Genomic DNA, 18,042 nt, shown 5'->3' on the forward strand with positions numbered 1-18,042 from the left:
GAAAAAGCAAAAATAACTTCACTCCGTATTTGCTGAATATTGAACAAGAAATGCTTATGAGAAATATTATATTTAAATGACGTTGAATGTTTAGAAATAAAGAAACATTCTTAGAATCCGATCTGTAACGTAATCTAGATCACTGCAGATTTTAAAATGTAAAAAAGTCAATAGGACACAACTGCTGCCAATTTCCTTAGGAAGAGCTTACCAAAATAGCATTGCTACCATTTAAATTGATTTTACTGTTAAATTTAACTCATTTCTCATCTCCCTGTCAACTGTATTTCAAGTTTCTTCAGAGCAAAACTTCTTCCTTTGACACAATAGATCAAAAATTTAGGCTTTGTCTACATGGATGGTTTAAACCAAATTAAGTCGAGTTAATTCTGTTTGAAAATGCTTGCATTCACCTGATGCAATCCACTGTAGTATACTAACTCTTCATTTGCGATAAACTCTGGAGTCCTTCAAAGAACTTTGCTGTGAATTGAGTTAGTACAGTGTCATAAATATAAAGGGAAGGGTAAACCCCTTTAAAATCCCTCCTGGCCAGAGGAAAAATCCTCTCACCTGTAAAGGGTTAAGAAGCTAAAGGTAACCTCGCTGGCACCTGACCAAAATGACCAATGAGGAGACAAGATACTTTCAAAAGCTGGGAGGAGGGAGAGAAACAAGGGTTTGTGTATCTGTCTATATTCTGTCTTTGCCGGGGATAGACCAGGAATGGAGTCTTAGAACTTTCAGTAAGTAATCTAGCTAGGTATGTGTAAGATTATGATTTCTTTAAATGGCTGAGAAAAGAATTGTGCTGAATAGAATAACTATTTCTGTCTGTGTGTCTTTTTTGTAACTTAAGGTTTTGCCTAGAGGGGTTCTCTATGTTTTGAATCTAATTACCCTGTAAGGTATCTACCATCCTGATTTTACAGGGGTGATTCCTTTACTTCTATTTCTATTAAAAGTCTTCTTGTAAGAAAACTGAATGCTTTTTCATTGTTCTCAGATCCAAGGGTTTGGGTCTGTGGTCACCTATGCAAATTGGTGAGGATTTTTACCAAACCTTTCCCAGGAAGTGGGGTGCAAGGGTTGGGAGGATTTTGGGGGGAAAGACGTGTCCAAATTACGTTTCCCAGTAAACCCAGTTAGAGTTTGGTGGTGGCAGTGGATATTCCAAGGACAAAGGATAAAATTAATTTGTATCTTGGGGAAGTTTTAACCTAAGCTGGTAAAAGTAAGCTTAGGGGGTTTTTCATGCAGGTCCCCACATCTGTACCCTAGAGTTCAGAGTGGGGGAGGAACCTTGACATACAGTGTATTGTTCATGCGCATGCGATGCTGCTGCCAACTACTTGGCAGTCCTCGAGCAGCTATCCCACACTGCTTTCCAAGCAACCATTACTGACTTGTCTGTTTAACTGTGTACCCTACCCTGCTCTGGCGTCAAGTTGGCTGGATGTTCCCTCCTCCATTTAAAAGCTGGCACGGGATCAGATTTTGCCCATTTGCTCCTGGATTCTAGTATATCAGAACTACTGCAATATTACTCTGGAATCCCTACAACATGCCTCAAGCTGCCGCTTGGAGCTGTATTAAGACCCTGAATCTTATCACAACCTGAGGTGGAGCATCCGTGCTGTAAATTCTTGTGGTCAAGCACCGCAATAAAGAGCTTTTTTGTGGACATTGCTAAGCAGATGTCTGCGACTAGGATGCTGACCAGTGCCAGATAATGTGCAAATTGCTCAGGAGAATCTATATTAAAACAAGGGATGACAGTGCCTAGCATAAAATGAGGACATTGAAATAACAGACATCATGGAAACTTCCTGGAATGAGGCAAATCAGTGGGACACAGAAATAACAGGCTACAAAATACATAGGAATAACAGAGTAGGTCATGCTGGTGGGAGAGTGGCACGATACGTCAAAGCATGAAGTCAAATAAAGTAAAAATTGTAAATGAATCAACTAACAGACTTCTCTACTGATAAAAATTTCATGCTTGAAAGTAAGTGTACAGCAGTAGGAATATATTACCAACCACCTGACCAGTATGGTGACAAGCAACTGTGAGATGCTTAGGAGATTAGAGAGACTATTATTGCATCTTCTACCTTCGTAACAATCCTTACATTGACTGGGTATATGTCACCTTAGCGGAGATAAAATGTTTAGACCCCATAACTGATTGCTTCTTGGAGTAGCTTATCCTGGAATCCACAAGGGGAGAGGCAATTCTTGATTTAATCCTCAGTGGAGCACAGAATCTGGTCCAAGAAGTGAATAAAACTGAACTGCTCAGTAACAGCGGCCATAATGTAATTAAATTTAACATTTAAGGAGGAAAATACCAAGGACAGTCACCACATTTAACTTTAACTTCATTTAACTTAGTCACACATTTAACTTTAACTTCACTTAGCATTTAACTTCAAAAATGAGGAAGCTAGCAAAACAGAAATTAAATGCAACAGTCCCAAGGGTGAAATACCTGCAAACTGCAAGGAGACTATTTAAAAACACCATAATAGAGGATCAATCTAAACATATACTCCAAATACCAAAACAATGCCACGATGGCTAAACAGCAGAATAAATGAGGCGGATAGAGGCAAAAGGGCATCCTTTAAAAATTGGAAGTGAAATCCTATTGAGGAAAACAGAAAGGAATATAAACAGATATAAAATTATAAGGTAGGCCAAGAAAAAATTTGGAAAGCAACTAGCTAAAGACAAAATTTAACAGCAAAGTATTTTTAAAATACATCAGAAGCAAGAAGCCTGCCAAAAAGTCAGTGAGGCCACTGGATCAAGGTGCTAAAGGGGCACTCAAGGAAAACAGGGTAATTGCAGAAAAGCTAAATAAATTCTTAGCGCCGATCTTCAGAGAGAGAATATGAGGGAGATCCCTACATCTGAGACCTTTTTTTAAGGTGACATAGCTGAGGAACTCTCCCAGAATGAGGTGTCAATAGAGGAGGTTTTGGAACAAATTAAACAATAAGAAGTCATCAGAACCAACTGCTATACACCTCAAGAGTTCTGAAGGAGTTCAAATATGAAACAGCAAAACTACTAACTGTGGTATATAACCTATTGCTTAAATCAGCCTCTGTACCAGATGATTGGAGGAGAGCTACCGTAACACTGATGTTTAAAAGAGCCTCCAAATGGGATCCTGGCAATTACAGGCCGGTAAGCCTACCTTCAGTATCAGGCAAACTGGCTGAAACTATAGGAAACACAGATGAACATGATATGTTGGGGAAGAGTCAATACAGCTTTTGTAAAATGAAATCATTCCGTACCAATCTATTAGGACCAGAGCTGTTCAACATATTCATAAATGATTTGGAAAAGAGGGGTAAACAATGAGTTGGCAAATTTTGCTGACAATACTAAATTATTCAAGGTAGTTAAGTCCAAAGCTGACTGCAAAGAGTTACAAAGGGGTCTCCCTAAACTGGGTAACTGAGCAACAAAATGGCAGATGAAATTCCGTGTTGATAAACACAAAGTAAGGAATAGCTGCATAATCCTTCCCCTTTATAGCTCACAACTCCCACTCCTGTAGCACTTCTGGGGAGACCATCTTGGTAAATAACTTCACAGTGTATCTTTCTGGCCTGCCCTTTCCCTTTTTGAATAAAGCCATTTTCTGCCTGCCAATCACCTGTCTCTGTGTAACATTATCCAGAGTCAGGACAACCTAAAACTGGTGTATGGGGGTTTACTATCTAGTTTGCTCCCAGATGCCCCCTACTAAGCCCTCTGACACCATATAGACACCTCCATAATTCCCCTCCCCTACCACACAACCAGGAACATAGTTCTTAAAAACACCAGACTCCAAGGCACAATAGCAAAGCCAAATAGCATATACTGCACAGACAAAAATGCCAATGCACACTCTGCTTATCTCTGAGGTACCCTCAAAACTGGGAAGAATCTCAGGGAGGTGAAGTCAGAAATGCTTATTAAAAAAATGCTGTCACAGCCTCTCTGGAATATGAATAACCAACTGTGATTTTTATTAATACTCCCACAACTACGGCACCCACGCTGGCCAGACCCCTCAAAGACAGGGACTTTATGAACGGCTGAGTATTTGGCTAACCTAAGGGAGAAAAAAAAACAGAAAACATGTGATGAAGTGTTGGACCTCATTCCACGGTTCCTCCCAGTACCACAAAAATGCCAAACAAAACACTCCCCTGCCCCCCAAAATAGCAGAGAGGTGCAGACAGTATTTGAGGATGGAGAGAAAGACAGACAGGGAGCACTAGAAAGAGATTGTGGGAGTGGCCAAGGACAGCATGGCAGTTGCCAGCAACAGCCCTGCCATGACAAAATACAGCTCCAAAAAAGACAGGGAGATGCAGAGGCAATACAAAGCCAAAATGCCCTGCCGAAGTGCATATTGCTGTTGGTATACAGTCTGCACTGCCTGCTATCCTCACACCCAGCCATGTTATGCAGCCCCTAGACAATACAGATTTCTGGGAACAACAATATTACCCCACTGTGCACCCGCAGAAGTGCTCCCAGAGGCCAATCCCTTCATAGGGCACTGAACAGCTGCACCTGGGATTCCAGCTCTTCTGAGCCCTGTAGCACTCCTGATACCTTTGAACCTCACCACTAAATATTGGAAGGCTCACAAACAAGAAGAGAGAGATGAAAATGTATATTCACCGATGACTTTAAGCCTCCCAACCCCTTGTGTTGTGCCCAGAACTGCACTGTTGCACTTTGGTATTTTGTTTCACTATTGTTTTAATTAAAAGTTTAATTAAAAGTCCTTGGACAATAGATTGTTATTGTTACATAATTTAAAATGTTTCATTATTGTTTCATTTAAAGGTTTATTTTTGTTTGTTACACAATATATCATTAATAACAAAAACGTTAAAAACTTCATTCATAAGGAGTCAACAAGGCATTTTACACAGAAAAGCATTACATTTTATATAATACATAAGGTTTTACAAAGTATCTAAGCAAAAACACAAGGTAAAAATAGAATGGCCACAACGTTGCATCTCCTCTGTCCATAAAACACAGAGCTGCTCTTAGTCCATACTACCCCCACAGGCCTGAGACTCAAAATTAAGAATTATGCATCCTTGACAGAACTACCCTGGCTGTTTCCATTTTATATTGGATGCCTTGCTGGTTGCTTAAACCACTGAGCACGATGCTATGCCCAAGTCTCCCACTTACAATTAAGGCTTTCTCCTGTACTCTCAAAAATACTGTGCAAAATATAAACATATTGCTACCAGCGTTGGCATGTTTTTTTCTGCTGCTTCCAACCTATTCCACGAACAGCATCACCTTCCTTTCAAATGCACACTCCTCTACTATTCTGCACCTACTGAGGCAGTAGTTAAACAGTTTGTTCCTTCTGTCCACGCAGCCCATGAATGATCAAGGAAGCAGAGGATAACCTGGGTCTCTCAGGATAACCAGAGCAACGCCAACTCCGTTAATGTCCACAGTGCTCCTAGGGGCAAACGTTCCTTTCTCCACTAAGGTAAGCACCTGAATTCTGAAAGATCCTAGCATTATGAGCCCTTCCAGACCATCCTGCTTTTATTTCTGTAAACCTGTCATGTATGGAGAAATACCCCTTTCTGTTTATAAATTCTGATCCCTGATCTGGGAAGCAGTGTGGGGGTGGGGGTGTTTGTGTGAGGAGAAATAATAGGCACATGGGTACCATCAATTGCCTCAATACAATTTGGGAAGCTCACGTATGCAAAACCACCAATGATCTCCTGAGCATTACACCAAGCTTTCTAAATTGGTGCAACAGCACCTTTCCCATGGTATCACATGCCTGCATGACAACAGCCGATATCCCCATGCTGAACTGGTTAGATACGGACTGGCAGCATTCAGGGGTGGCCGGTTTCTAGATGGCAGTGGTAACCCACTTGTCCACAAATGGGTGTCACCACATGATGGTATGCTGCCGCTGCAGCTCCCCACAGCTCAGCACATTTCTCCAAACAGGTTGCCTTCCCCATCAGGAAATTTTCTCACCACTGCTTGTCATCCCAGGTCTGCACAACCACCTTTCCAACCAATCCAAGCCCAGAAACAGCATGGCACAGGGTGAAGCTGCTCCAAGAACCGGTCCTGTACTATCAATTGTTGGTGTCTTCCTTTTCTTCCTCGCACTGCTTCCTCGGCTGCTGTTAGAGGAGCAGCTGCTGCTGCATCATCTGATTGGTGGTATGGTGGGCAAAGTCTATAACTGAATTAATCCGGCTTTGAATGCTGAAATACAGCCGAAGCAGCTTTTGTTCATTCACTGTTGCCAGCATGGCAGCATGGAGCATTGTTGGGGCCCTACTGGCTGACAAAAATCGGAAAATGGCACTAGCCCAGCCAAAAATTAAGTATAGGAAAGTGGAAAAGTAAGAGGAAAAAATGGGAATTTTTTAAACATTTGAACTTGCCTGGCTTTTGCTATGCATCCCATAATGCACAGGAAGAAAAATTTCAGAATGCACACTGCTCAGCAGCAAAGCAAAGAACCATTGAATACCCTGCAAGAATGCCATGCCCTTAGGATGCAGTAAGCCATTGTGCGTATACAATGATGTGCGATGAAAGAAGGCACACCATCCCACATGCATGCTATTAGTACAGTTTATGTAATGCGTGTTACCTGACATGCATCAAAAAGCTGTGGGTTAAGCTCCCCTTCCCCATAGAGACAAAATCTCAATTATGCAGATGGCCACTTGGGGTTCTGATATTCATCTTGTTTACTAATAACAATGTATTTAAAAAAATTAACCATCTGGAAATAATTTGTGCACATTTATGTCTTAGATGTGCAATTATGGGAGCAGTAAGGAGGTGGGAGAAATCTCATTTTATTCAGGGAGAGAAAAGAAAGAATAGGAACATAATGTGACACTTGTATCATGTTAGGAAGGCAAATATCAAACATGTTCATTATTATTACTGGTCATGTTTATTATGGTAGTGCCTAAGGACTAAACAAGAATGGGGCCCCACTGTGCTGGAGGAGCAGACAGTTCCTGTCCTGAAGAATTTACAGTCGAAAGCATCTTCAATTTCTTCGCATTTTATTAATAGGATTCTGGTATTTTCCAGACTGCGATTTATATAGATGCATAGCATAGGAGGATGTTTATATATGGTGCTGTCTCCAAACAGTTATTGAACTGTTAATTATTTGTTAATAATGTTTCACGAAGCACATTTAAGACAAGAAATGCTGCATGTTTAAACAGCTGGAGTGAAATTTACTATGATAGAACAGAATATAAATTCTGCTTAAAGCAGCATTGGCTTTTACACTTAGCTATGGAGCTGCTATGACACCTTCAAAATAAACTCTTCAAAATATCAAGTTAATTTATTGGTATCTAAAATGGATCGTCACTGCTCCTTCTTTCCAAAGGCTCTCTTTTCATATTATATCTAAAATAAGTCCCAGTACAGGCTGAATTGATTAAAACCTGATACCCATTCTATGGCCCGAGTCATGCAAACACTTGTGCACATGAATAAGTTCTCAATGCGAGTTGTCACACTGGCCTCACTGGAACTATTCACGTAAAGTTGTGTGTGTAAGCATCTGTAAGATCTTCTGGATCCCATAATCCTCTGGAAGCACCTGCAAAACATTTTTCTTCTTTTTGGTTTTTCATGATTAATAGGTATATGCTGTGATATACAGACACTAATGTGGAATCTTTTAATCTTGCCAACAGTGCATTTAAGTGTTCCCCACCATTTTTAAGGGGAGACTGTCGATCAAGTCAGTCTCTATGTATTCAAAGATTTTAAACAATGTTAACTCACTAGGATTTGCATACATCTGTGAATGCTTTGCATGTACTGTTTTCACAGATTATATACTTAAAAACAAATTTTGAAATAAAACTTTAGTCTATAGCAAAGTGCAGATTATCACTAAAGCTTTTTAAAAAACCCAGTCTTCCCTTTGAGCAGTGTAATGGGGACATCAGTATATTTACTGGTTTCAGAGTGGTAGCCGTGTTAGTCTGTATCAGGAGAAAGAACGAGGAGTACTTGTGGCACCTTACAGATTAACAAATTTATTTGAGCATAAGCTTTTGTGGGCTAAAGCCCACCTCATCAGACGCATGCAGTGGAAAATACAGTAGGAAGATATATATTATACATATACACATATACAGAGAACATGAAAAAATGGGGGTTGCCATACCAACGCTTAACGAGACCAATCGATTAAGGTTGGCTATTATCAGCAGGAGAAAGAAAAGCAACGGTCACATAAAGACTACCCTATACTGGAAACCTACTGACCGCTATACTTACCGACATGCCTCCAGCCTTCATCCAGACCATACCACACCACACAATCCCTTCTCTATAGCCAAGCTCTACGATACAACCGCATTTGCTCCAACCCCTCAGACAGAGACAAACACCTACAAGATCTCTATCAAGCATTCTTACAACTACAGTACCCACCTGCTGAAGCGAAGAAACAGATGGACAGAGCCAGAAGAGTACCCAGAAGTCACCTACCACAGCACAGGCCCAACAAAGAAAACAACAGAACACCACTAGCCGTCACCTTCAGCCTGCAACTAAAACCTCTCCAGCGCATCATCAAAGATCTACAACCTGTCCTGAAGGACGATCCCTCACTCTCTCAGATCTTGGGAGACAGGCCAGTCCTCACTTACAGACAGCCCCCAACCTGAAGCAAATACTAGTAACTACACACCAAACAACAAACAAACTAGCCCAGGAACTGATCCTTGCAACAAAGCCCGTTGCCAACTCTGTCCACATATCTATTCGAGGGACACCATCATAGGACCTAATCACATTAGCCACACCTGCACATCTACCAATGTGATATATGCCATCATGTGCCAGCAATGCTCCTCTGCCATGTACATTGGCCAAACCAGACAATCTCCACGCAAAAGAATAAATGGACACAAATCAGACATCAAGGATTATAACATTCAAAAGCCAGTCAGAGAACATTTCAATCTCCCTGGACACTCAATTACAGACCTAAAAGTTGCAATTATTCAACAAAAAAGCTTCAAGAACAGACTCCAATGAGAAACAGCAGAACTGGAATTAATCTGCAAATTGGACACCATTAAATTAGGCTTGAATAAACGCTGGGAGTGGATGAGTCATTACATTAACTAAAAACTATTTCCCCATGCTAATTTCTCCCCTACTGTTACTCACACTGTTTGAATGGGCCATCCTGATTATCACTACAAAAGTTTTTTTTCTCCTGCTGATAACAGCCCACCTTAATTGTTTGATCTCGTTAAGAGTTGGTATGGCAACCCCCATTTTTTCACACTCTCTGTGTGTATATATATAGATATATCCATACCTTCCTACTGTATTTTCCACTGCATGCATCTGATGAAGTGGGCTTTAGCCCACGAAAGCTTATGTTCAAATAAATTTGTTAGTCTCTAAGGTGCCACAAGTACTCCTTGTTCTTTCTGCAGTATATTTACTGTGAACATTATAACTATTCTGTCTTGCTTTCCTGTCCAAGGATTGTATGGTTTTCAGTTAGCCTAGAGTTTACATTAAATAAAATTATATTAACACAAAACAAATAAACTTATTTGAGCTCCTGAGTCAATTAAGAGCAGAACAATATGTAGACTGCAAAGCACGAAACCTTGTTTAGTTTGTAATTATCTTAATTTTTCTGTACACTTACTGACTTGCCACATCAGGGCAAGTCATCAACTGCCTTTGTAAGTAGTTGTAATAGACACTTACTGTACAAAAAAAGCAAGGTCTCAGGAAGAAAGCAGCTAAATTTTTGAATGAAGTTGCAATTCTTCACACATCAGTGACTCACTTTATACTTAAGGTGCCACGTTTTTGGCACAGGTATTTTTATTAAAAGTCATGGACAGGATGTGGGCAATAAATAATAAATCCCAGATTCATTGAAACCGAAGCTGAAGCCCGAGCCCCGCTGCCTGGGGCTGAAGCTGAAGACCAAGCCCCACTGCCCAGGGCTGAATTATTGGAATATTCAAGACGTCATGGAGGTCTCATAAAATCATGGAAACTGTGACAGATTCATAACCTTATTTATACTGTTCCTTAGGTTTGCATGGTGCTTTACAGACAAGACATTGTCCCTACTTCTGACTGTGTCAGGAACTCTCAAACAATGTTTATTATCTGAACACCAGACAGTAAATGCGAAACACTGAACTCCTACAGCAGATTTCACAACCAGGCTTCCCCCTGCACAGCCTCCAAAATAATCATAGAATCGTAGAATATCAGGGTTGGAAGGGACCTCAAGAGGTCATCTAGCAGGACCAATCCCCAACTAAATCATTCCAGCCAGTGCTTTGGCAAGCCTGACCTTAAAAATATCTAAGGAAGGAGATTCCACCACCACCCTAGGTAACGCATTCCAGTGTTTCACCACCCTCCTAGTAAAACGTTTTTCCTAATATCCAACCTAAACCTCCCCCACTGCAACTTGAGACCATTACTCCTTGTTCTGTCATCTGCTACCACTGAGAACAGTCTAGAGCCATCCTCTTTGGAACCCCTTTCAGGTAGTTGAAAGCAGCTATCAAATCCCCCCTCACTCTTCTCTTCCGCAGATTAAACAATCCCAGTTCTCTCCGCCTCTCCTCATAAGTCATGTGTTCCAGTCCCCTAATCATTTTTGTTGCCCTCCGCTGGACTCTTTCCAATTTTCCCACATCCCTCTTGTAGTGTGGGGCCCAAAACTGGACACAGTACTCCAGATGAGGCCTCACCAATGTTGAATAGAGGGGAACGATCACGTCCCTTGATCTGCTGGCAATGCCCCTACTTATACATCCCAAAATGCCACTGGCCTTCTTGGCAACAAGAGCACACTGTTGACTCATATCCAGCTTCTCGTCCACTGTAACCCCTAGGTCCTTTTCTGCAGAACTGCTGCCGAGCCATTCGGTCCCTAGTCTGTAGTGGTGCATGGGATTCTTCCGTCCTAAGTGCAGGACTCTGCACTTGTCCTTGTTGAAGCTCATCACATTTCTTTTGGCCCAATCCTCCAATTTGTCTAGGGCCCTCTGTATCCTATCCCTTACCCTCCAGCGTATCTACCTCTCCTCCCAGTTTAGTGTCATCTGCAAACTTGCTGAGAGTGCAATCCACACCATCCTCCAGATCATTTATGAAGATATTGAACAAAACTGGCCCCAGGACCGACCCTTGGGGCACTCCACTTGATACCGGCTGCCAACTAGACATGGAGCCATTGATCACTACCTGTTGAGCCCGACAATCTAGCCAAATTTCTATCCACCTTATAGTCCATTCATCCAGCCCATACTAACTTGCTGGCAAGAATTCTGTGGGAGACCGTGTCAAAAGCTTTGCTAAAGTCAAGGAACAACACGTCCACCGCTTTCCCCTCATCCACAGAGCCAGTTATCTCGTCATAGAAGGCAATTAGATTAGTCAGGCATGACTTTCCCTTGGTGAATCCATGCTGACTGTTCCTGATCACTTTTCTCTCCTCCAAGTGCTTCAGAATTGATTCCTTGATGACCTGCTCCATGATTTTTCCAGGGACTGAGGTGAGGCTGACTGGCCTGTAGCTCCCAGGATCCTCCTTCTTCCCTTTTTTAAAGATGGGCACTAGATTAGCCTTTTTCCATTCGCCTTCATCCAACCCCTCAGTTATAATAATGGGCCAAATCCTGCTGTCCTCAATACTTCATCAGGCTAACATCTCATCAATGTTAATAGGATATTTGCTTAAGCAGAATTTGAGCCAATAATAATATTGTACTTGTAGCATCTTTACTCCCAGTATCTCAAAGTGATATATAAATACGAATTAAGTGGCACACCATTCTTTGAAGGTAGGTATATATAACAACAACTTAAAGAAGCTATTGTAAAGCAGTGTCAGATAACTATTTTAGATCTCTTTATGATGGATAAAGATGAATAGATAACTAGACAGCAAATTGGTGGCTTCCAAGGGACCCATGATCATGAAATTCATGGCCAAAGAGAGGACAAATCCCAACCAGTCATATATATATGTGGAGGTTCCGAAGGGCTAATTAAGTTTAATGGATTAAAAGCCCATCCTGGTTAAGAGAGGAAGTGAAGGTAACGATTAAAAATAATATATACATAAACATATTTGAAAAGGGGAAATAAACAGAAAGCAATATAAAATTGAAAGTTATGGAGGTGTAGAACATTGATGACGGAAGCTAAAGACCTCACAGAAAAATCCAGACCTGGCAGGTCTAAGGACAACAAGCAATTTTTAAGTGTATTAGGAACAAATGAAATCCTAATAATGACACAGGACCACTACTAGATGGAGATGGTAGAATTGTTTATAATGATGCAGCACAGGTTGAAGTGTTTAAATAATATTTCTGTTCTGTATTTGGAAAGAAGCAGAATGATGTACTTATATTACACATAAGGATGATGAACTAATTTTCCAGTATATTAATAACTCAGGAGGATGTTAAACAATATCTACTACAGATAAATATTTTTAAATCCGCAGGCCCAGATAACTTCCATCTATGACCCCTAAAAGAACTGATGGATGAGATCTCTGGCTTGCTGATGTTAATTTTCAGTAAATCCTGGAATACTGAAGACAACTGGAAGAGTACTCAAGATGGGCCAATATTCAAAGAGGCCAAGAATGGGAAGCTATATTCTGGAAAACAGTGACTCTGAAAAGGATTTAGGAATCATACTGGACAAACAACTGAACATGAGCTTCCTGTGCAATGCTGTGGAAGAGGGCTAATGTGATTCTTGTTTAGATAAAGTGAAGTAGGGAGGTAATTTTACCTCCGTATGCAGCATTACTGAGATTTATTCTGGAACACTGCATCCAGTACTGCTGTTCCCATTTTAAAAAGGATGTTGTAATTTGGAGAGTGCAGAGAAGAGCCACAAAAATTATTTGAGGGCTGGAGAAAATATCTTTAAAAGAGAGACTTAAGGAGCAATCTGTTTGCTAATCAACAAAAAATATCAAGGGGTGAATTAACTATATTGTAAAAATAGCTGCACAAGGAGAAAATAAAAGGCACTAAAAGCTCTTTAATCTATTGGAGAAAGGCAGAACAAGCACCAATGGTTGGAAGTTACAGCCAGACAAATTAAAATTACAAAAAAAGAAAAGAAAAGAAAAAAATTTTTTTTGGACAGAGAGAATGATTAACTAGATAGCCAGTGGAATAAACTACTAAGGGGAGAGGTAGATTCTCCCTCTCTTGATGTTTATAAATCGAGATTTAACATACCCAAGTTACTTGACTCAGTATAGGAGTATCTGGATGAAATTCTATGGCCTATGTTATATAGGTCAGACTAGATGATGTGTTGATCTCTTTCTGGCCTTAAAATCTATGAACTCATTATTTTATGAACATTCTAAACTCCCTTAAGTACTTCACTTACCTGAAAATTAGGCTGAAATACACAGCAGTCAACAGTACTATAATGTCCCCTAAGCATAGTTATCAGTTCTCCTGAGTAGACTGTATAAACAGCAATGGTGCTACCATATGGTACAAATGCAAATTCTGGATCACAGCCAGTAGAGATGGTGAATTTTAGTCCTTTTCTGCTTTCATTACAGACTTTCCCATAGTTCACCTGTAGGATGCAAGATTAAGCTGTTAGCTAGTATTATACAAAGCTAATTCTTGTGGATTAAATTATTAAAACAAATTTAAAATTAAGAGTTAAATTCTCAATAAAACAATGGTTATGCAAGCACCTTGCTACTTTGGAATTTAACACAACTGTGAGCTTCCCAAATGCATACACCTTATTTTTGGGTTCCAAAGTTAATGAAAACAGCATAATGAATAGGGTAAATTGTACTGAGTGGAAGATATGAAACAATGTACTCTATTTGAAGTATAAGAGATGTCATTTCTTCTCATTCTGAACAGGTGAGTGAGTTTCAACTGGGATTGATAGGTGATATGTGTTGGGCAGGAGGTGGCCCAAGATCACAAGTATGAAAGGGTAGATTAGTTATGCTGATGGCATTTTCTGGTTGGTAAGTGGAAGATGGTTACTAGTAAGAGCATTCGTGGGATGGTATAATGGCCAGTATTAAGACAGTTTGTGGAACTTTAAATCTGGCTTTCTGGCTTTCAAACATAACATAATTTCTTCCAAAGGCCAACATCTCAGTAAGGCTATTTTACATTCAAGTATATGTCTTTTTATCCATAACTATCTCAATTATTTTTTGTTTGGGAATTTCTTATAGTTGTTTAAATTTTTGATTAACTCTCATGATGGCAATATATCAAATATTTCAAAAATAAGTCAAGTGAATGGATTTCTCTCTGACATTATAATTTGTTAGTGATTTAAAACCCAATGTTGCAATTTTAAATTAATGCATCCAGGCTCTTCGGTGTCATTGCCAATTGTAAAATCAGTTCTCTGCAAAATCACTGCTGAAAAAAAGTTCTGCACAGGCCTTCTGATACAAAACCAGTTACTTTCCGTGTGGAATTTACAAGTAATTGCTTGCACATTCCTTGAACCAGAACTATTTACCTTCCAGAAATTAAAAGCTCCACCAAGTGTGTCTGTAGACACTTCTGAAGTTGTTGAACCAGAACCATGTGGCTTATGAAGTTAATAGATTCAGACTATTCCATGGAAGTTTATATATTCTGCAAGAACTATGAAGAAGTTTCTAAGGACATCAAACATATGACAGAGCTCTCAGAGATTTATATTTTCATAGTTCAATCAAAAATTTTCACTTAACCTTAAAAAACATTAATGAAAACAGCCATACAATTCTGGAATCTCGAACCAACCTATTCTACAGATGACAATATAAAGAAGATTGATTTTTTTTCCAAATGTGAAAATACTTTCCCCCTCTCCTCCATAGTCCTGTAACTCAAAAATACAAAACAAAAATCACACACAGATACACACAAAATAACTTCTCTAACCACATTTTCCCCAATGGTTCTTTTCTGGACAGAATTCACATATGAGAATGTTAGGATACAGATATTCAGGCCTGTCTGTAAAGGCCTATACTCTAAGAATTTAGGTGTATTCTTATCACTTAGCTAGTTATAGAGGTATAAAAGAAAGAATCAAAACCACTGTCTGCCGGTGTAAAGTCCTTCTCTTACTGTGACAATCTGAGGCCCTGTGCTTCGGCTAAGATCTTTGGCTAAGCAGCAGAGGCAGCCATAAGCTGGGAAGCGAAGGGTCACATCCTCACATTTCAAACTAGTCACATTGAAATAAGGTGCTATTGGGCTGTTAGGAATACAATCCTGTCCTGATAATGCCTATCGCCTCCAGAGAAAGGGAAGTGCTTAGAAGATGTAAAAGGAAACTTAGTTTGATAGCATCCTGTCTTGCAAGAACTCACTTATCAATAGCTAGGATGTGAAATCCTCATTTCTTTCAGAGTAGCAGCCATGTTAGTCTGTATTCGCAAAAAGAAAAGGAGTACTTGTGGCACCTTAGAGACTAACAAATTTATTTGAGCATAAGCTTTCGTGAGCTACAGCTCACTTCATTGGTTTGCATCCGATGAAGTGAACTGTAGCTCACGAAAGCTTATGCTCAAATAAATTTGTTAGTCTCTAAGGTGCCACAAGTACTCCTCATTTCTTTGTTGTTCTATCACTGTAGTCCCCATTTCCCTATTGTCTGTATAATCTCTGTCTGGTTCTGTGATTGTTTCTGTCTGCCGTATAATTAATTTTGCTGGGTGTAAATTTTAAGGTGGTGGGATATAACTGGTTAAATAATCATGTTACAATATGTTAGGATTGGTTAGTTAAATTTCAGTAAAATGAATGGTTAAGGTATAGCTAAGCAAAACTCAAGTTTTACTATATAGTCTGCAGTCAATCAGGAAGTGTGTGTGTGTGTGTGTTTGGGGGGAATGGGAACAGGGATGGGGGTCGGGAAATTGGAATCATGTTTTGCTAAAGGGGGAAATGGGAACAGGGACACAGGTAAGGCTCTGTGGTGTCAGAGCTGGGAAGGGGGACACTAAGGAAGGAAACTGGAATCATGCTTGCTGGAAGTTCACCTCAATAAATATCGAATTGTTTGCACCTTTGGACTTCGTGTATTGTTGCTCTCTGTTCATGTGAGAAGGACCAGGGAAGTAAGTGGGTGAAGGAATAAACCCCCAACAGAGAAATTTCAGGTTAAAAAAAATATTTCCACACTCATGGAAATGAGAGGGGAGTTGAAATCTAACTTGAATAACGAAAACATGGTCACATTCTTAACTATAATAAAGTAGCTACCATTGCTCCATAATGCAGAAGTTGAGAGCGAGGGGAAGCTAGATAAGTCAGTTTGTGCATGGAAGCAGCCATTCGAGCCCAGCAGGCTCAGATTAAAAGGAGCTGCAGGGCCTTTGCAGGTAGCTTGCAGCTGGGACCAGAGGGACAATGAAAGGTGCTCCTCTGTAGTCCATGGAGTTCGACTGGCTACATTTGCATAAGCTGAGAGTGAGAGGACTTGAGAACTTTAACCTTAAGGCAGAGACCTTTCTGGGAAGTGGGGGGGCAGCTCCCTCCCCGCCCCCAGCTCTGCTCTGGCCCTGACCGCAGCCATGTCCCTGGGTCCTGGCCCAATCCCCAGCCTCGGCGTGGTTCCACTCCTGGCCCTGACCCCAGCCTCAGCCACACGTGGGGCTGGGAGTGGAGCCACATCTGGCTGCGGGCTGGCTACCAGTCCCCACCGCAGATCGGCTATGGCTCCTGTCATAAATATAAAGGGAAGGGTAAACCCCTTTGAAATCCCTCCTGGCCAGGGGAAAGCTCCTCTCACCTGTAAAGGGTTAAGAAGCTAAAGGTAACCTCGCTGGCACCTGACCAAAATGACCAATGAGGAGACAAGATACTTTCAAAAGCTGGGAGGAGGGAGAGACACAAAGGGTCTGTGTGTCTGTCTATATTCTGTCTTTGCTGGTGATAGACCAGGAATGGAGTCTTAGAACTTTTAGTAAGTAATCTAGCTAGGTACGTGTTAGATTATGATTTCTTTAAATGGCTGAGAAAAGAATTGTGCTGAATAGAATAACTATTTCTGTCTGTGTAACTTTTTTGTAACTTAAGGTTTTGCCTAGAGGGGTTCTCTATGTTTTTGAATCTAATTACCCTGTAAGGTATCTACCATCCTGATTTTACAGGGGGGATTTCTTTATTTCTATTTACTTCTATTTTTATTAAAAGTCTTCTTGTAAGAAAACTGAATGCTTTTTCATTGTTCTCAGATCCAAGGGTTTGGGTCTGTGGTCACCTATGCAAATTGGTGAGGCTTTTTATCCAACATTTCCCAGGAAAGGGGGGGTGCAAGTGTTGGGAGGATTGTTCATTGTTCTTAAGATCCAAGGGTCTGGGTCTGTAGTCACCTAGGCAAATTGGTGAGGCTTTTTACCAAACCTTGTCCAGGAAGTGGGGTGCAAGGTTTTGGAAAGTATTTTGTGGGGAAAGACGCGTCCAAACAGCTCTTCCCCAGTAACCAGTATTAGTTTGGTGGTGGTAGTGGCCAATCCAAGGACAAAGGGTGGAATATTTTGTACCTTGGGGAAGTTTTGACCTAAGCTGGTAAAGATAAGCTTAGGAGGTTTTTCATGCAGGTCCCCACATCTGTACCCTAGAGTTCAGAGTGGGGGAGGAACCTTGACAGCTCCGTTCCTGCCACCGCCCCCAACCACGGCTCTGCTCTCAGTCCCTCCCCCAGCTGCGGCCCCAGCCTCAGCCCCTTTACCCCTGTCTGCATGGCCCCCCAGCCTGAGTCGTGGTCCTGCTCACAGCCCAGCTCCATGGGGAAGGTCAACGGGGTAAGGGGGGCATGACCCTCAGCACCAACAGTAATCAAGGGTTAAGGCAGAAACAACCCAACAGCCCACCTCGTCATTCCCATGCATGTACACAGAAAGAGGGCTGCAAATCCTAACTGGAAATATGTACTAATACCTAC

The 18,042-nt window shown here is 40.9% G+C and overlaps 1 protein-coding gene across 4 annotated transcripts in view; it reads right to left on the reverse strand.

Moving 5' to 3' along the window:
• The window catches only part of ERCC8 (ERCC excision repair 8, CSA ubiquitin ligase complex subunit), a 60,701-nt gene that overhangs the window by 7,983 nt on the left and 34,676 nt on the right, over positions 1-18,042 (reverse strand). For 3 of the 4 annotated variants that reach the window (XM_073344006.1, XM_073344008.1, XM_073344010.1), the window contains one exon: positions 13,498-13,695. In XM_073344006.1, coding sequence (XP_073200107.1) covers positions 13,498-13,695 — 198 coding nt within the window. Of the gene's footprint in view, positions 1-2; positions 7,664-13,497; positions 13,696-18,042 lie in introns of those variants that run through there. The other variant, XM_073344007.1, reaches the window with a different exon arrangement.

Source organism: Lepidochelys kempii, chromosome 5 (genome assembly GCF_965140265.1).
Source record: "Lepidochelys kempii isolate rLepKem1 chromosome 5, rLepKem1.hap2, whole genome shotgun sequence".
NCBI lineage: Eukaryota > Metazoa > Chordata > Testudines > Cheloniidae > Lepidochelys > Lepidochelys kempii.